Source organism: Pipra filicauda, unplaced genomic scaffold (genome assembly GCF_003945595.2).
Source record: "Pipra filicauda isolate LSUMZ 115617 unplaced genomic scaffold, ASM394559v2 scaffold663_size174747_pilon, whole genome shotgun sequence".
Taxonomy (NCBI): Eukaryota; Metazoa; Chordata; class Aves; order Passeriformes; family Pipridae; genus Pipra; species Pipra filicauda.
This window is the reverse complement of record NW_024104824.1, coordinates 47,111-68,017: the sequence shown is the minus strand read 5'-3', so window position 1 is coordinate 68,017 and position 20,907 is coordinate 47,111. Positions and strand designations below refer to the sequence as shown.

Sequence of the window (20,907 nt, the reverse complement as noted above, 5' to 3'; positions counted from 1 at the left end):
AAAGTGTTTCACGAGACAGGATCCTGCGATTCTTTGTAAAATTTACTTTGCCTCAAATCATTCCACCCAACTTCAAGATAAGGATTTATTTCCAAATACTCACTTTGGTGATGGTCTTTAAAATAGCCAGTCGATCTTCAGGTGGTGGCAAACCCACATAGAGTGTTTTATCCAGTCTACCAGGACGCAGGATTGCTGGGTCAATTATATCTTAGGGAGGGGAAAAAAAGAAAAAAATCATCCAGAACTGAGACACACCCTTAGGAAAGTCTACACATGAGAAGGAACACACGCATAAAAGTGTACCAGGATTCAAAGAAGCATTTGTGCTATGATGTGAAGCTCTGAGCATTGAAGTGGCTGACTGAAGTAGTTTCATCTTTGTCAAGTAGAAATCTCTACTACCCAGTACAGTTAAGCTGCATCTGCTCAACGATGGCTCATAAATACCAGTTTCATCTCTTCACAAATGAATACAACTCTATATTTGGCAATACAGAAGTAGAACATTTTTTCTGAGGAATTCCACATTAATTCATAACAGTTTGTTCTATTGGAAGGAACTCTATCTGTATTGCAAATCTGCTTGAAAGGGACAGTGATAAATCAAGAATAACAAGTACACAGGGCCAATCATAACCATCCATATGTAAACTTAATTTTACTGGTCATTTGCATTTCTGCTGCACACTAGTTTTCTGAATGGTAAAATAGGAGATCCGTGAAAACACAAAATATAGCTGCCAAGTACAGGATTTGTTTCCCAGGAAGAACTGCAGACTCCAAATTTATTATGTGTGGAGAAGTAAGAAACACTATTGTTTTAATTTATTTTGTGATAAAATTATCACAAATGTTTCTAGACAACCATTCAAAGCTTAAATATATCAGAAATGTGTAGCAGCCTTTTAGCACCACAGGCTGTGGACTGAATATCCACAAACAGTAAGTCAGGATATATTGACTACTGGTATAACAACAGATACAAACAGGGCATATAACCTGTGAAGGGCCTCAATTCCTTTCTGTACTTCAGCACAAACTGCCTGCATTATGTTTCTGAAGGCTTCTCGATGCCTTATTTCCCCATCTACCAAAAACCAATAATGATATTAATTGCTCTGTTTCACTAAGGAATTCTATTGAGTCACCATCCCTGGAGGTACTTAAGAGATATGTAGATGTGGTGCTCAGGGACCTGGTTTAGTGGTGGACTTGGCAGTGCCAGGTTAATGGTTGGACTTGATGACCTTAGAGATTCTTGTCCAACCTAATGATTCTATGACTCTATATCCTACATGCCACAGTAATGTGAACAGCAAAGCCACAAAAGCACTCACAGAAGATATAAATAAAACTGTACTTTTACTATAACAGACTGGTTTTAAGCACGTGAATTATAAGGATGTGTGAGGTACCTGTTGCCTGAACCTTTCCCAGAAGTAACAGTTGATAGTTACATCTAAGTCTTAAACTGGAAGCTATCAAGGCCTCCAAATAAAGCTGCCAACACCCTCACATTCGTTACACCCTCTTGACAAAATGTAGCTGACAGACAAACTATGTGCATTTGGGTTTACCAACAGTGAAGAACTGGGAAAAGTGAAGTTGTTAATCCTTCCGGTACAGATGTTTTAAAGAAAAGAGAACACCACCTAAGCCCTAAAACCGCAGGATGGAAGCACAGCTATCCCATTTTTGCAAATGAAAAAAGCTTGTTTAACACTGTCAAGACTTGGACTACTTGATCCTACTATAATACAGTCTTGATTCACTTTTTAGAGATGCTCATAGTCTTGTTCAAGTTACTCTCTCACTTATGCTTAAAGGACAACTCCATTATCTTTCTCTTGGACAAAAACATATTTTTTTTTTCCCATGGTATAGCAATCATGTGCAGAAGCATCTATGGAGGCAAAAATCAGCTATTGCAAATGCAACAACAATGGTGAAAAAAAAAAAAAGGAATGCCTTGATGTATTAATTTAATCCAGACCAGATAAAACAAGAGTTAAACAGAATCGCTGCCACAGCAGGCCAGACAAAAACATGTTACTTATATGTTTGTGCATCTTGCTTTTGGCACAAGTGCACTTTCCTGTTTTTGTGTTTCTGTGGATGGAAGTCTTGTCACATTATTAATATAAGATGACTAAGTTCACTCAACATATCAATTACAAACCTCAAAAAAAATACTCTCAATGAGGATTGCATTACAACAACGTGCACTTGACAATTTTCCCATTCTGAAGTTCCAAAAGCTCTTTAAAAATATTAAGCTTGATACAGAAAATACTGTTTCCATTCTGCATGCTGAGAACATGGTACTTGCCATGCTATTTGTCCAACAGCATGAGGTCAGTGATACAGTCTAAAGATGCATTCCTCTTTTTGCATGGAAATGTTAACATTGCCCGCATTCAAAGAGGTACCACAACTCACACTAACCAGATAAGCTGCAGTAATGGTGGTTTACAACAACAAGGCCACACCAAAGTTGAAAACACAGACCTACACTCCCCATCTCCTTAGGAATCCATTCACTTCACTCTTCTGGTTGAGACCTGGGCCTGAAGTTCTTGAAAATTCATGTCACGTAACCCAGAAAATTAGTATTTACTTATTGGACAAATTTACTCATTAGATCCACTTCATATCCATTTAAAAAAACTGAATAATGTTCTCCTTTTAGGAATTTCAAAGCATTCCACCCTGATAAATCATAATGCTCTCTCCATATCTATTATCTCAAAACTTATCTAAACAGAAGAGAGTCAACTCATTTTAGATACATTTAACATTTTAATGAAGTTAAGGTAGTTATCATAGATACCTCTTTCAAAGCCTATTATTATCTCTCAAGTTGGAAGGAAAGCGAAGCATGGAAATGTGATAAAACACAACACTCCTTTTTCCAAGTGGTTGTCTCACAGAAGGACTATACTTCTACTAAGAGAAATGTCCAACTAATAATTTTCTGTCTTTCGGACGTGGTCAATGGCATTGACTGTGTCATTAGAAGACACTGTATCATTTTCCAAATAATTTGACAAAATTACATAAGAAGACATTTGGAGTATATCCATCCCTTGCTTTATTTTAAAAGGTTAAAACAGGCACTAATCTTTAGAGAATTATGTAATATTTCACTTTTCTACACTGCTCTTCAAACTACTGCAAAATTTTACAGAATCATTGAATTCTATTGAAAGTATCTTTGCATGAATTCCTATATTTTGACATTCTATTGTTGTACAATAGAACTTCCAGTTGATTATTCATGTCTTAACCCTACAGGAGTCCACATTTACAGAAGTTCAGTGCATACCAGCAACAATGACTACTGTGCTGAGCCCATCAAACTTCTCCTGTACTTACTAGAGCATTTAAAAAATCCCATTTGAAGTATATGAGATCTAGGCCCTCACATTTGTGATGTTCTGAAATGCAGGATCAGAAGCCCTAAAAGGTTTTCTGAGACTCCAGATGAACACTGTAGTTAACAACTGAAGTTACTGTGAAAGATATGTAACATTCAAGGGCTGCTGAAAGGCAGAAATATAATTTATGTGAATTGGAACTATTATGAAAGAAATTGTTCCATGCCTCATGTATTAAGTGCTTTTCTTAGATCTTATCTTGCCTTTAATTCAGCAACATGTATAAACAGGTAAAAAAAACCAAACAAACAATCCCCCAAACAAAACCGTAACTTGTCAAAGACTGAAGATTTTTTTACTGTGTTTCAAAACACGTGGTTCAGGTGAACAGCTCTAGAAAACTGACAAACTTGCTAGAAGAAAAACAGAACTCACTGAAACTAGGACCATTCTGAAAGACAAGAGCAGGCAGGGAATTTTACAAGAATTAATTAAAAAAAGCTGGAGGAAGAGGCCATGAAGAAAAGCAAAGACATCATCACACTTCACATCAAGCTTAAAAGCACTGTCAGTTTGTAGTGTTTCACTTCTTTCCTGTCCGTTTCCTCATGTTACATCAATTCCTTAGATCCCAGGTAAATTCTCTAAGAGTTTATAAATGCTCAAAGCCTGGGGAAGTAAGAGAAGAGCAGAAAGCAGCAGTATCTGCTGAAACTCACATTGATAACTAGAAATTTGTGGGATATTATAGGTATTATTTAACAGTAGTACTTGATGGTTTTGTAGTATTTAATCTCAGATCTCGGGAAGGAAGTAGACTGAAAAAGAATAAAATAATTGTGACCCATAAAGGTTCTAACAGGACAAGATATTTCTGCCTCCTTTTTTTTTCCTCTCTCTCTAATGACATTGAGTGCTTAAAAGTTTAATCCTGTTCAGACAGCTTGACATTGGTTCTGCATTTAGGTGGAAAGAGATCGTGTTGGGAATTCTGCATCCCTGCTAATTTAGAAGTAGTCAAGAAATATCTACAGAGGACTTTCAAAGTCACTGAGTAAATGCAAAAAACATCCAAATATCCTGCTTTTTAGGGCACATCAAAGGCTTATTTCAGCACTGCCAGAATAAGAATTACCACTTGCAGATTGTATATGATAAACAAAGGAACCAATCTACTGTGCCTACCTACCCTTTTGGTAAAACAGGAATTAGAGCCTTCCAAGTCCTTAAAAGCTCTTATAAAAAAAAGAAGTTGTCAGTCTTGAGCCTAACCCCCTTTATATGGGGTATATAAAACACCACCATTTCACAATAATACCTTGTCACAGATGCCAGCACCACACTGGAACTGCTGTGCCAGGAACATACCTTGGTGCCAAAGGTGGTTGAGCCACTGCTATCCTACTGCTATTATTATTATCATTGTTATTATTGTTGTTGTTACTGTTATTATTTAATATTAGTCTCTGAGATGACAGTGCTAACAACACACACTAACATGAACAGTACCAGCAAACAACTCTCAAAGCTAGCATGCCTGCAACCACTCTAGAAGAGAAGCGTCTTGAAAAGCCATTTTCTCTCCCAATAAATTACACTAACATCAATTAAAAAACATGAGAACTCACACTTCACAGTAATAGTATATTATTCAGATTTATGTAACACAATCCCCCCACCAGCACCTCTATTCATCATAACTATGACAGAAAAATCTGTCATACAAATGTCAGACTTAAAGACCTTTTCAGGCACTGCAACTTTCATTGTTTGTGGGAATCATTTAAATATAGTAGCCAGTATAAGCTGTGCTTCCCCTACAGGTCTCTGCTTAGAGATTTAATTCCTAGGGCAGTAAGAGTGCTCTGCTAGAACAGACACTACCTGCAGTGTGCTCCTATAAACTAACCAGACCATACTAGAAAACTTTAATTTGGTGAACAATGCCTCTTCCCTAGGCCCAATAAAAAGTGCATAAACTGAGAAAAATCATTTCCCCAATTTAACCCCAACTTCAGTAGAAGTTGCTCTGATAAAAGCTGCATAAATTGGAAACTGTATTTTCTCACACTGACAAATGCAGATATCACAGGAAAAATTTATGGTCTAAACCTATCCAAAATGTTATTCATACACACAGCTGATGTCCTTCTGAAGCAAGAGATCCATCCCATCCAAACTGCATGAATAACTCTCTCCTCTAGCAGAAGCTGGGTGTGCCAAGCTTGCTCATTCAGAAAAAATTATTTTATTATGTTGGCAAAACAACTCTTTGTATCTTTATCAAGATGAAACTGATTTCCTTTTACAGAATTTGCAGATACATTTATACCCTTTAATTGGATGATTGTATTTGTTATCCCTGCCTTTGCATTTTCTTTACATTTGGCATTTTTAACTCAAATTCACTTTTTTTCATTGATGTCACTGACTAGTAATACACCACCAATTTCATGCCTCACAGATTTTCCAGCTGCCCTCAAATATTAGTCCAAACATCATTATTCAGGGAAGTTTTGTAGTTTTAACTATTTCTGTATGGTAAAACAGTACATCTGCTACTGCAGCTGAACAAGGCAATAGAGACTTCTTAAAACTGAAAAAAAAAAAAAAGAAAAAAGAAAAAGAGATCCTCAAACCATTCCAGAGGTACTTTATAACAACTTAATGGTAAAAATGCATCCAGTATAAGGCTTAAAGGGAGGGGTTAACAACACTACAGATTTCACATATGCATGAAAATGAGACCCATAAGTACTGAATCAGTGTAAATCTAAATCGGGGAATTAGGACAAACCTGCCACAAACAAGTATTCATACCTCGAAATTAACATCTGAGCAACATTTATTCTAAACTGGCCCTTGTGAAGCTACTGAAGTGTTGCATTCAGCTGCCTCCACAAAAGGAATCCTGAGCTCAGAACATTGCCACACACACAGACCAGCCCTAAAAGCACTGGCCTCGTGTATATCCTGCTGAGGTGGAACTGCAGGAAGTAAAGCTGGATGCTTCCTCAACTTCAGAAGTGTTGGAATTCCCAGCCCAAGCTACCAGTCAGAGATAATGACAAGTCAGTAATTAGATATGAAACCCTTGAGAAACATGAATAAATAAGCCTGCTTGATAGAAATGCCTGCACTAGCATAACTAATTTAGGGAGAGATCTCTTTCCTAAGGCAACTTGATGACACTGGTAAGAACACCCTTGGTACATCCAACTGCATCTATATATAGATGGGCTACATTGTATAACCTTACTCTCTATTCTACATTGGATTAGATAAGTCAGGATCATCAAATTCATGCCAGGAAAATTTACCACTTTAAATTAAAGAACTGGTACAAGCAGATACAGATTTAAGCACCTACTGCTCATCCTTCACCATGTAGAAGGCTTGAGAGTCTAAGGTTGCTTTAGACAGAAAATCAGTTTAAGAATTAAAAAATTACATAAATTACATTTTAGTTCTCTGTTCTTCTTTTATGTTCCAAGGAGATAATGCAAAGTTCAAAGCAGTCAAAGGTCTTTCAAAGCACTTTACAGCAGTGGTACCACATGCTAATTAAGACACGTTCTAAAGAAGTTGCTTCATCTCACACTGCCACATGAACATGACACAGATTAACAGAGCAGAAAAGGTTTGGATTTGAGCAGACACTGTAATTTTAAGGACAGAACAAGCTTAGTTACAGAATTCAAATATTTAAGAACATGGGATTTCATTAGAAGAGAATCAAGGATGTCTGATTTCTCATTTATGATTTTTGGGTCCTTACCTGGCCTGTTTGTGGCAGCCATAATGAAAACCTGCTGACGATTCTCCAGACCATCCATCTCGGTGAGCAGCTGGTTAACTACTCGGACACTGGCTCCTGACTTTAAAAGGAGAAATTTGTCAACAAAATTGAGGAAATGGTGGGAATGTGAATATTTCAAAGTAAAAGAAACAAAAGATCTACTAGCTCCCTGCACTGAAATACTACTCAAAGAAAAAGTTTCTTTTTCACACTTTCACTGTAGCTGCATTCTGGATTCCTTCCATCCTACTCTTAGCGTGTTTCCATCCCAAATTCATGCTATCTATACACCCGACACACACTTTTAACATGTGGCAAACCTCTTCTTTCCAATTCAAACTAAAGTGCTCACTTGAAGAAGTACATACAAGTATTTATACTAATTGTTCTGACATCTACCTCAAAAAGACAACACAAAATTTCTCAGTATTCATTTTTTTGAGGAGAAAAAAAGTTCTCAAATATTTAAACCTCTGAAAGAGAGTATCAGATGAGCTACTGAGAGTTAACATTTAACTCCATAGTAGTGACATATTATAACCAAATTCAACAGCTTAACCTGAATCTCTCTGGATATTTTCTCTATATAGGTGTACTAAAAAAAGTATTAAGCTTTATAAAACTTGACCAAAATATTTTTCCTCAAACAACAGAATGCCTAAGAGATTGCTTTTCTTGTGAGATACTGATACCTTCTGGGTACTTCCGTGGCTAAAAAAAAAAAAAAGCTGCAACTGAAATTATTTATTTATGGAGATATGGAGATATTTTAAGACAGACTCACTTCACGGTCAGACCTCCGAGGGCACAAAGCATCAACTTCATCAAAAAATATAACACAAGGGGCTGAATTCCTGGCACGCTGGAATACCTGACGTACAGCACGTTCACTTTCACCAACATACTAAAAAAAATAAAAAGAAAGACAAATTACATTGGAACAATGTAAGACATGAAGATTTTGCTTGGGTAAAAAGAAATCATAGTTTTAAACAGATATGAGGTACTTCGCAAGGGAGAAATGCAACCTACTAACCAGTTTGCTTCTGGTAACAATCTGTTATCTCTGTTTCCCTACTGATCAAGATTTACACAGGAACTAATTATCACTAGTTCACTTTTTACAGTTTGCAGTACATTCAGAGTTTAATAGAATTCCTCCTTTCAGGGGAATAAATGTAACTTGCCATCATTCTGGTGATGAGAACTAACAAATACGGTCTTAATTAAGGACCTTGTTGTTCCACTGTTCACGAACAAACCCAGTGAGCAATGTGAACACAATGAACATCTGAAGTTCATAGAGTGGTTGCCTGAAGACACAGGCTTGGCAGTAGGGAACTGAAGAGTCAGCCAGCATTTCACTTTGAATGGTGAACTGTAGGGGCAGGGGCTGCAAAACTATAAATGCAAACACTTAATTTTTTCCACACAAACATGTTTTGATTCAATTTATGTGTTAACACAGTCTCTGAATCACAGCCAACCATTTTCGCTGCATTCCACCAGGAAATAGGGCTCCTAATTAACATAAGTGCTGTATTTCCTGCCTGTATCAGTACTTGAAATACACATAAATAAGTGTTTGAGAAGAGATTAATCAAATCCAGTATATTGATTTTGGCTTCCACATTACTGATAAACAGATCACTGCCATGATCTTTTGAGATGTGGGCTGCAGACGTCTTGCTCAGTTAAACACACTCTCTTGACTCCAAAAGAGACTGAAGTTATATCACAACACTTCTAAGCCCAGTGCTGCAAAAATTTGAACTAGAGCACTTTTATCTCTTGACATTTAAAATCTACATGCTACATAAGCAGTGATGCATTTAATTGGTTATTCAGATATCCTACTTTAGTCAAGAAGGCTCCATCTGCCCGGTAATTTAAACCAATAAATATACTTAAACTACACAGATGGCTTTTTCCTTTTCACATGAACAACTTCACTGCTTAAAAACTTAAAGCTGAGGTTAAATAAAGGCAACTTTAGTTGTACCAGTATCAGTTGTGTGATTACCAGGAATTTTCCTTGCCCCACTTTGGACAAGAATTCCATAAATAACAAAAGCACAATGATTAGCACATACCATATTTAGCAGCTCAGGACCTTTCACAGATATGAAGTTCAGTCCAGACTCATTGGCCACGGCCTATCAAAAAGGCAAAGAGAGATGCATATATGTAAAACACACATTTATCATGGCTTCTTTGGTTCTGTCCATGAAGCAATAAACAAACATAAGGGAAGGAACATAGTTATCAACTGTTTGTAAAATACAGAAAACAGTACAAAGTATAATTACATGCAATTAAGAGTGGGAGGGGAGCAGGGAATTTAGCAAGGTGTTCTCTCTTTGATGAGGCAGTGCTCCAGATTCACACTCCATCCCCTCTCATATCAGTTGAAGAATTCTCAATAATTAGTGGGAGTTAAGGAGATATGAAACTACATAAGAGCATCTGAAGACAAAGGTGAGTGACAATCTGAAACTTGAACAATTATCTACATTTACATGGAGGGCCTGTAAGAACTGAAATGCTCATGAAGGAAAACAAAAGTATTTTCAGTAAGGTAAATACAACAATTACATAAGTACAGTAGAGTGTAGAGTACTTCCAAATATATAATTTAGTTACAGTGAAATATTCCATAGAAGTGGTTATTCAATAGAGTTTCTTCTCATCCTTGCTTCTCTCTTCTCAATCAATTTATTCCTTCAAGTTTTGCAGTAATTCCCTCTCAATTCAAGCAAAATTGTAACTTAATGACAAGAAAATCAAATAACTTCAGCACAGAGGCCTAAATTTAATTTTCTGATGAGAACTGGTACAAAAGCCCAACTTCTGGCACCACCATGCAGATTCAGTCACTCCTACAAAACCATCCACTTCAAGAAGATTCTCCAGTATTTTTAACTATGTCTAGAAAATGTCTTACCTTAGCTAACAGTGTTTTGCCACATCCTGGAGGCCCTGCCAGCAGGACACCAGCTGGAGTAGTCAGGCCCAGAGCTTTAAACTGCTCTGGGTTTCGCACAGGCGCCTAAAAAGAAATTATCATAGTTACCTGTGACATAAAGCTAATATCAAACTTTTAATTTCAGGCACAGTTGGACGAAAAATCATTCATAAGCAAGTTCTTTATTCCAATTCTTTATAGGCTAAAAGAATAAAGAGTCGATCGGCATCTTATTATCTTGCACTAATAAGTACCCCAAAATGGGAGAAGTATCGTTACTGAGAGGCAAAGATTTTATTTACCCAAGTTCTAATCTTAAGGTACTCATGTTAAGAAACCCTCTGGCAGCAAAACTGCTAAGCTTCCAGCTAAGCAGCCTCCAATTCTTTGTTTGGCAGTTGCATAACCAAGGTTGGTGGTACAACACTTTTAGACTACTTAAAGATTGAGCAACACAAACACACTGCAAGCATGAATACAGAAAGCAAAATGTTAAATACATGCCCTTTTACATGTATTTAAATACAGGTAATTTTAAAGCAAATTACACAAGCCTAACTCTTTTAAATAAAGATGTTGCAAAATTTCTAGTTTGTTGCACATTAGAATTCATGAGCAGAACATTATGCCTGAAATAAATTTTAAAAACAAACACAGTTTTATTTCCTGCATAAGGGGAAGTGCAAGAAATCTTTGAAAGTAAGGTTAAGACATACCAATATTGCCATAGTCAGCTCCTCCCGAACATCCTCCAGGGCTCCAATATCTGCCCATGTCACATCAGGGATTGTGACAAAGCCTTCTCTCTTGGCAGAGGGCTGCACTGATGACAGTGCAACAATAAAATCATTCATCTCAATGCACAGCTTCTGCAGCTGCTCCTCAGGCAAGGGGTCTTGCTTCTTCAGCAAATCCAAAAGTCTCTGCAATTCATCCTTAGGGTACATGGAAAGGAAAACAAAAAGATTATGCACTAGACTGGACTTCAAGAACCATTTTAAGGGCTTTTTCAAAGCAACACTTCAACTATCAACCACAGTAATAGTGATTTACATATTTTATGTGTACTCTACATAATAATGATAAAAACATTCCAGGAAAGCTCTGTGTACATTTAGCACAAGTGAAAGCACTCAGTGAGGCTAAAATCTTGATTTAGATATACAGAAACTGAGCTAGCATGTGTATTTTGTCTTCCAATTCTTCCTACTGCTCCTCCCACACCGATTAGGAGAAAGTTATTTCCATGCTGAAATTTCCAAACTATGTATTATTTACATGTATTAATTCTGTTTTTAACAAGAAACTGCTTTCAAGAGAAAAGTGAAAAACTCTGCTGAACAGCACAATTTCAACAATTTGCAGAATATTCAGTTACAAGTAAACCTTTAAAACTCTTAACACACTTCTAGAATATACACTTTTATTTAACACAGTCTGATTTCAAGTCATCAACTCATTTCCTCAGCCTGATTAGACCCGGTTTTGTAATCAAACCCTGATTAAGTTTGGGCAAACAGAACAGAGATGCAGGGTAATGCTTTTCTACACTGTTCCACGTTGCAGACCACAGTGCCCCAAGGAGGTAAGTTCCAATTTCCCCAGTCAGTTCCTTACTGGGGAAGTTCCTTACCCTAGAAAATACTTAATCCAAGAACTTTATACCTTCGCAACATAAATACATAAATACTGTTCTAATACACAGAGGCAGCATCAAAGCAAACTGGTACTGCATCACGAGTAAAATTATATCAGGATTTTCACTATAAGATAGAGGGAGAAAAAAGTAAAAATTCTGTTAAGTTTCAACACTTTTCCTACAGCGGTATACAGGAAAAGTATCACTTCCTATCAGTTTCAACCAGGACAGCTCTACAACTGAACAAAAAGAAACAGAAGTCTTTATAGTGTCTGATATCCCTCTTAAGCCCTCCCTCCTCTTCTTAACAGAACCATTAAGAGAAACTCTGAAATAGCCAAGACCACTGGGTTTGTTTACTTGAATTGTGTGAATGATTTTTAAAGGTTTTGTATGTTTATTTTTCCATTATAAACATAATAAAAGGGTTTTAATGACAATACCCTGTATTAGACTATGTCAACCTCCTGCCAGCTATCAAAATATGGCTTTGTTAGGATTAGACTTCCTCATTCTCAATGACCCCTTTGATGATGGTGATGTTGATAAAAGCTGCAACTACCTGCCCTTCCCCACTTTCTTTTGGCTGCATCAGGCCCCAGGAAACACTGGGAGGTTTGCAGTATGGTTATGTTACAGTAATACAAAGGCTTACTACAGCTTTTTACACTGGATTTTGCAATTACGGTAACAGATTTCTTTGTCAGTCCCTCTAAAAACAAAATCTAAGTACAATGTGGATTTAAGCCTACTTTTTTTTACTTCTCTAGGCAAATCTTTAGGAAGCCTGCACATCATAAAGGCACATACAGACTCCACGTTTTGAGAAATAGGCCCAAGGATTTCTATATAACGTTGTTGTGTTTCACTAACCACATCATGTTACTTGGGCCATAGAATAATTCTGGCACTAGAAATGCTATTTTCTGCAACAGAGTTCCAGGTGTCCTGCAAATTAACAGCTCATCTCTTCCTCAAACTTGGTACAGGTACTAGATACAAATTTGATTTACCTCAAGTAAACACATAGCTGGAGGGAAAACGCAGACTGCTTAAATATTTACTCTAACTCGACCAAGTCAGGGAAGAACCCCAGGCATCATAATAGAGATTTCACTGAGGGCACAGCAAGTAGCTTGTGCAGAAAACTCAGTGCAAGTCTAATATTTTTAAAATTCTGTTAACAGTTGACATACTTTTGAAGAGAGATACAGCTGCCCTTTTAGCCTCTGCTCTGCTAGAAAACAAAACAACACAGCACAAACAACAACAAAAAAATCCAGTGGAAAAACCACACCTTGTATAAAACATGAATGTGACTTTTAGGAGGACTGGGTTTTGAGAGCCACTTATGCAGACCCATTACATGGGTCATTAGGAGCTAAGCTCCTGTCTTAGTAGCTGACATCTCTAAAACTAAATTTAATATTACACTGGCCATAGATGTTTGAAAATTCATGAGCAACGACTTTTATAATTATAAAATGGCTCAACCCTTCAGACATTAGAAATACATGCTTCAAGGAATAAATACCTTAGGAGGAAGTTCTAGTTGTTTGGTGCCCTCTTCCGCCAGGATGTCTGCTCCCATTCCCATGCTTTCTTCAGCTGTGTTTCCTCCAGCCTGTGCGTGTTTCCTTCTCTGTTCCTCAGATTTGATCAGGACCCTGTTCACTGTGCACATCGCTGCCTCTCGGCACAGCGCCATCAGATCGGCTCCCACATAACCCGGAGTCAGCCGTGCCAAGTGACGGAATTCAAAGGACTCGGGGAGCTTAAGTTTTCGACACAAAGTCTGAAGAATTCTAATTGAGTAGAGGGAATAAAAAAAGAAAAGGTGAAGCTGTAGCTTTGTTTTTTTAGTATGTATGAAAACAAACAGCATGGATTTAAGGACTCTTTCAGTCCACCTGAACTGAAAAAGTACAGCGGGAAGTTTTCGCTCAACTATGAAGTAACGAACACTGAAATCCACAAAAATGTGCTATATATTTCCTTTTACTTCTTCAAAACTAACAGCATCAACCAGGCAATGCCGACCGGTGGGTAAAAGCCAGTTTTGGTGAATCTAAGTATTACAGATTCTTTAAACTTCAGTTTATGATTCCAAATCGACAGACTAGGTCTCAGAGTGTACCACAGAGATGCACACAAGTTATCCATTAAGATATTTAACTTTGTGTTCCTAACTACATTAGTCTGCATAGTCTGTTCCATCCTATTTTTAGTTATGTATTGAAGAACACTCATGACAAACTATTCTGCAAGGAGCAAATGAAATCAGACTGTGTGGCGCCCTATCTTCTAACCTTCAGTATCTTTCCCTGGCCATTGTCAGTGGAATTTGTCAGCAGATATTTCCTGTACCCCCAGTAAAACTTCCAATAGTTTTACTGTGCACACAGCTTATGTGTGCAACTCGTGTGTTACCTCATCCTCGCTCAAAAGCTAAAGTTACACCTACTTATGTAGTTCCCTCACTAATACAAAACAGTTTTATGTAACTGACAGTGAAGTGCCAAGCTCTGCACTTTTTTTTTTTTTTAATGGGAGCTTTTTCACTCCGTATCAAAGCTGAAGCTTTAAAGTCTTCTTTAAGGTCCATCAAGACTTCTGGCTGCTCTTCCAAGGCAAGGACAACTGAAAACAAAATGGCTGGTCAAAAAAAAAATGCAAAAGCCAATGTCACTTCACAGAAACTGGCAGAACTCTGAGGAAAGGGATCAAATCGACTTGTTTAAAATGGGAAAACATCACTTCATTGGGAAAATATTTTAAAGAGGCAGCACAAACCAAAGAAGTGAAGATCAGTAACATACTTTCTAGTTCCCATGAAACTAGTTTAAATTATTTCCAGATCAAGTAATGAAACTACAGAAAAGTTATGAAAGAAACACATGATTAAGCTATTCAAAACTCTGAAATTATAATGTTCCATCTGTTTGCCTCCCCCACTGATAAGAGTCATCTTCTCTCCTTTAAAGCTTTTTTAGTGATATTGGTGTGGTTCTCAAGAATTTTTCAACCTGTCTGACAGCAGCTGTAGCTAATCAACTGAGTCAAAGTGCAAAAAGTTAAGAACTATAAATGGCTCGTTCTGAACTTGTGTCCTACAGATATTACTTTCTTTCGTGGGCTTCATACATGTATAAGAAAACATGGCAAGTAAAGCAAGATCTCCAGATCCTCATCCTACTCCACCCTGCTAAGGCTGTGGAACCTCAACTAAGCAGTTCAAAGTCTGCCTTCAGCAAGACTCCTTTATCCTAAGTCAGCACATTATAAGGATTTCTGTTTCTTTACAACTCTTTCATTTTAAAATAAAGGAACAGCATCGTCCCCATGCTTCCTGTCAAAACAAAACAAAACAGAAAAGCAGGGTGGGAGGGAATAATTTAAAAAGAAAACAAAATCAACAGTAAGCCTACACCTCCAGGAACATAAATACAAACAACTGTACAAAACAATAGTACGAACGAATACGACTACTCTCCAGCCTGTGAACAATCTCTACACACTACAATGACTTTGCCATTCACAACTCCTGTCCTTCAAAGCATTGCTATTTCTGGGAATATCACTTTGAACACGATCCTAAGAACTACCACAGAATCAGAACTCTCATCAGTTAACTCTTTAGTTCTGCCTCTAACTATCTGCGTGTTTTCCCACAACAAAGAGGACCATAATTCCTATAGGGCTGTAGATCTGAAAGAAGGGAGGAAAAAAATCCAAACAAAAACCAACTTCGAAATATGATTAGTTGAGGTTGAAGGAACTTATCCTTTAACTTTCCTTTCCTTTCTGTAACAAGATAACCCACAGCTGTTTTTAAACTTCCCTTCCTGTGTTTTCTGCTGTTGTGGAAATGAGTAGCAGTTCCTTTAATTTAATTTAATTTAATTTTAATAAAACCAGATTTATTACTTTTAACCTAATCTGACAGTCACAGCTCTTTGGAGAAAAAAGGGCCAGTTACACAACAGAGGATGCAGCTCAGCTTAATGCCTGGACTGGTGTATTTCCATGAGGACTGGAATGAAGATTCTAGGTTTGTTGCTTAAGGTATGTGCTTGAGAGGACTAAAAAATGGGCTATACTTATGTTCCTAATTTAATGGTTACACAGGGAACACCAAAGACAGAATGTTAACTTCCTGAAAAAGAAAAAAATATACATTTGACTCCATGATCTATACTGCTAAGGCACTTGAAAACCCCTTAACGTAATGCTAAAAGCAGATTTGCACACAAGAAAGGAAACTACTCCAAATGTAGACATAGCTACCAAGACAAAGAGTAGATGCACACAATGTCTTCTGCACTTTTTAGTCTGTGCTGATCCACAGGTGTGAACAGGCACGAATAGGACAAAATATAATAAAGTACTTTTCTTTAATTCATATGTTAACTTACACATTACTTCCATAATTACTAACTAATCATAAATAAGGTTAAAGTTCGTAACATACTTTTCTCTTGCCCCTTCATCTGGGATCCCTAAACAAATTTCTCGATCAAATCTCCCAGCTCTCCTCAGCGCAGGGTCCAGGGAGTCAGGTCTGTTTGTTGCTCCGATAACAAGGACCTGGGTAGTGGCAGCCACATTATTCAAGTCTAAAGGAAGGAAGGAAGGAAGGAAGGAAGTTAATACTCATGCTCACTGTCCCAACTTTGTTCCAGTATCTGTGGGACTCTGTTTCTGCAGCACATGATAACACTCAGCACAGATAAACTAACCCACAGTCACTGCTGTTTATCTTTATTTCTACTACCTAAAACTTGCATTTTGAACAATCGAGCAAAAATAAGCATTTCAAATTAAATTCAACAGATATTTCCATTATTTCTGCTTATGCAACAGACAGCCTTATATAATGCTAGACAGACCACTGTGAAAATAATATCAAATCTATAAGAATCTTCCCACTGCTCCCCACAGTGCCAAAACATGAAAAATTATTACCACTAGCTCCTCTAAAGTAACAACACGTCACTACTGAAGTAAAGCAGACAGTGAGCCTGATAATCAGAAATTTGAGCTTAGCACAGATGTTCCTGAGACTGACCGTCCATACAAGTCAGGAACTGAGCAACAATCCTGCGCTCCATGTCCTTGGATGCAACTTCTCTTTTTGGGGTGATTGCATCAATCTCGTCAATGAAAAGGACACACGGTGCACTCGACTAGGAACAAAAAATATTAATAATTACAAAATGACACTGGCAGGGTGTATTACAGGAAAGAATTTTTCCTATTTACTGATCTATAATTATTATTGTCAATCTGCTGCCCAATCAACTGCTCCTGGAACAATTCTATTGTTCTTTCTGACTATCTGGAAAGTCACCAGACTATGAAACTGTGCTGAGCTGAGCCTATGGAATAATTAAGGTGTGAGATTCAAAATGTCTCTACACGCTGTTTAAAATTTAAATACACCTCTGTGTTGCTTTATGTTCCCCACAAATATTCCATTGTGACTGACTGCTTAAGTCCATAAATGAAAACCACACAAGAAAGGTCTGGTTTGGGTTTTTGTTTGTTTTGTTAATGACATTAGAGCTGTGGAATTCCAAGAGCTAATGTTACTGACACACATAATGAAACAAAAGGAGCAGTAGGTGGTCATGTGGTCATGTAACTTCAAGACTACTACAGAGCCTGACCGTGTTCAAAAAGTAAGAATGAGCAGTGAGAAACTCCTACAAGTGTTCTAAAATCCCACATACTCCATAAAAAGTCAACACTAATTTGGAATAATAATTTGTGTAACTAACAGAATGGTGTTTAACTGACAAAAGATTATTAATATTCAGAAAAAGCACTAGTAGTACAAAGGAATACTTAAGGAAAATACTGGAATCATCTTCCAAAGGAGTCCCTTATAAAAAAACCGGGTTGCACACCCCACGCACTGGGTGTTATCAGGCACCAGCTGCGCCATCTACTGGTCACTCCCTTTCCCACTGTCTGACAGACGGGAAAAAGCCACCAAGATTCCACAGAACCTGCATAATGTGGAATCGTGTCTTTTATCCCTGCACAAAAACTGGTACCAAAACTGAGTGAAAAAGTTAGATTTTTTTTAAGCTTATTTTATGCAATAGATGTAAATTCTGCAACAATAATCTCCCCTCGATCACTTGACATATAAAAGATATGTAATTTCTAAAAACTCTTTCCCATAAACTATTTAATTTTATTCTAAACAACATCTTAACAAGGCTCTCTAAAAATGAAAGTGCTGTATGAACTGGAAACATAACAAATGAACAGCTTCACAAGCAATCTTTTTGCCCCGTTTAGCATTCTTTTTTTTACAGAAAAATACTTTAAATACCTACATGCAGTCATGAGGGAAAGTAGAAAAATGGAATAAAGTTGGAAAACCAGAACATTCTCAGAGGTCAGAAACAGAAAACTGTCTTCATGAAGTAAAACACTAGCCACATAGTAAAAAAATAATCTGCATTTGTTTAAATTAAAATTATATCAACCTGTCTCGTTTTCATTGCTTCTTAGTATGTCCAGAAGTCACACCAAAGCAAGACTTCAACTGTACCTTGTCTAATGCTCTTATCATATTTGTTCCAAATTTTCTACTTTATACTTAGACCCCCAAAGTGTCTCACATTCACTCAAACTCCACGCCACACAAAACTAGCAAAAAAACCTGTAACAAAAAAGCACAATCAACCGCTCTTATTTTGTTTTTTTATATATCAAACCAAGCAGCTCCAAATATGTAAATAATTTCTGTTGCTCTCTTTACATTGCTATGATGAACTATCTTTTGTCAAGGCTTCAGAATAGTAAGCTTTGTGCCCTATGACATCACGACAGTACAATGGAATTCTGCTCACAGGAGGGGAGACAAGTCATGTGTGCAGCAGTATAAGGATTCACTCACTAATATTCACCCAAAGTCAAACCACAGCAACAAAGTTCGAATCCTTACAAAGAAGAAGATAAACAATTCACAGTGCAATTTCCAATGGGTGTCTCACCACAGCCTGCTCAAACAATTCTCTCAGTTTCTGCTCAGATTCCCCTGACACTCCAGACACAATCTCTGTCGCAGCCACTTTCAACATTGGGAGCTCGAGTTCCTGGAAGAGACAAGGAATATTGTATGATACATCCAGAGGTTAGAAACGTTGGCTGTCCTAGGAGACAAATATTTTCCAATATGACATCTTCTACACCTACAAACTATGCAATCAAGACTGAAACCTAAAGAGCTTTTAAAAAAAGATAAGTAGCATCGTCCAACTTAAAATGGGTCTGAGCCATTTGTCCAAGTGAATGGAAATGGATATGAAAAAAAAACACTTTCCCTAACTCAGGTAGAGAATGACTGCACTGTCAAATAGCTTTTCACCTTGGTTCCCAAGCCAGTCCTTCACAGTGCATATATTTCAGTCCGTGCTTGGGCTCCTTTGTTGAAAAAAAACCTGTTTATTTCTATGCATAACAGTGCAAGATAAGCCCCACCAGGTTTGGTTTCCTTAATCCTGCTCCAGAAACATGGGAGCAGGACTGTACAACAAGGCACTTGTAAAACACACACTCAGTGTTTTCTGCTATTAAAAATAGATAAATACAATGGTGACTTTGATAGACTGTAGCACAGTAGTGCTACAGGTAGTGCAGTCTCACCACACACCAAACTATCCACACCAATGGTGTCATATGCTCTGAAAATGTCAGTTTGACACAGGCAAGGCAACATCCAGTTTGGAAATTCAGGATGGTTGGTTAACGGATGCCACCCAATAAAATCAATGTAATGCCTCATAAAAAATGGTAAGGTCGAGTCTAGACTTAAAATGAAACACTATGGTAAATTTAACCAAAAGTACCTTCCATTTATACCCTTCTCAACACCTGTGCCTATACTGCTGTCCTGGGAATGCCTCAGAACAACTTAAAATGTAAAACCCTGTCACTATGTCTCTTCTTTATATATGAGGTTCTATCACGTACAGATTCAGATGGAATTCAAACAAAGTGAGAATTAATATTTTTCAGACTATCCCAGGAAGGATAAAGAAGTGGAATGATCTAGCCTATCATGAAGGAGGACTATTTTCTTTCTCTCTAAATATAATTCAAGAAAAGAAGAAACTGTAAATTTAAAGCTATCTCACCCCAGCAATTGCCTGTGCAAGTAACGTTTTCCCACAACCTGGTGGCCCATGTAAAAGAAAGCCGCGAGGTGGGACCACGCCTAAGTGGTTATAGACTTCGGGATGACGGATGTGAATGAGCATCTTGCAGATTTCCTGTTAAGAACAAGAAAAACCTTCACTTAAATTACAGAAATTAGCATTACAGATTGCTGCTATTATAGACAGGGCAAAGTAAAGCAAGTTCTGTTTATTAATCTGATTTCAGTGACTGCTTAGAGAAAGATTAATCCAAGGAAAATAAACAACCTTCTTGTTGTTGGTATAAGCAGCTCTTCTCAGTGCCATGCAGAGGAATTCTGCAAGACTCCTTCTCTGTCATTTTTCACGTGACATTTCTTTCAGTGCATCCTGTAGCCCACCAATAAAATTTTAACTAACCTTTAAAGTTTCATCGTTGCCTCCTACATCCTCAAATGTCACTGAAGGGCAATAAAGCTCTGGTCCCTTACTTCTCACTGTTAAGGAGGAAAAGTCACACAAATTTAAACACGGTACAACAGTAGTTGCTAACACCAGACAGAAAGGTACTAAGCCTTAGCTAAGTTAGCTATGTTAGCCTTAGCTAATTGTTATTTTTTAGTAGTAGACACAGGACTGAAATATTTTTTTTAATATAACATTAAGGCTAAATTTTTTTTTAAAAAATGCTTGAGATCGCTTCTCTGTGCCTCAAAAAACACTGCTCTGGTAACAGATTCCATGGTCAAATATCGTCTCTGTTTTGAGTAACACACAAATAACTTCTCACCTTTCTTAAGTAACATGGATTCAATTTCTCCATCTACATCTGGAAATTCTTCCTTTTTTCTTTTTGTTCTCTTGCCCTTTGTCTTCTTTCTTTCACTCTCCAAGAGAGAATATTCTGCTGATTTCTAGGCCATAAAACCAGAATTACATACAACACCTTTTAAATCAATGAACTTCTGCAA

The 20,907-nt window shown here is 37.3% G+C and overlaps 1 protein-coding gene across 1 annotated transcript in view; it reads right to left on the bottom strand.

The window, feature by feature from the left end:
• NVL (nuclear VCP like) overlaps positions 1 to 20,907 on the bottom strand; it is a 37,991-nt gene that overhangs the window by 10,571 nt on the left and 6,513 nt on the right. The window contains exons 7-19 of the mRNA XM_027738960.2: positions 20,727 to 20,850; positions 20,357 to 20,433; positions 19,937 to 20,071; positions 18,794 to 18,895; positions 16,852 to 16,969; positions 16,255 to 16,399; positions 13,318 to 13,588; positions 10,861 to 11,079; positions 10,124 to 10,228; positions 9,273 to 9,335; positions 7,964 to 8,083; positions 7,159 to 7,258; positions 104 to 210 (exon numbers count right to left, since the gene is read on the bottom strand). Coding sequence (XP_027594761.2) covers positions 104 to 210; positions 7,159 to 7,258; positions 7,964 to 8,083; positions 9,273 to 9,335; positions 10,124 to 10,228; positions 10,861 to 11,079; positions 13,318 to 13,588; positions 16,255 to 16,399; positions 16,852 to 16,969; positions 18,794 to 18,895; positions 19,937 to 20,071; positions 20,357 to 20,433; positions 20,727 to 20,850 — 1,686 coding nt within the window. The remainder of the gene's footprint in view (positions 1 to 103; positions 211 to 7,158; positions 7,259 to 7,963; positions 8,084 to 9,272; positions 9,336 to 10,123; positions 10,229 to 10,860; positions 11,080 to 13,317; positions 13,589 to 16,254; positions 16,400 to 16,851; positions 16,970 to 18,793; positions 18,896 to 19,936; positions 20,072 to 20,356; positions 20,434 to 20,726; positions 20,851 to 20,907) is intronic.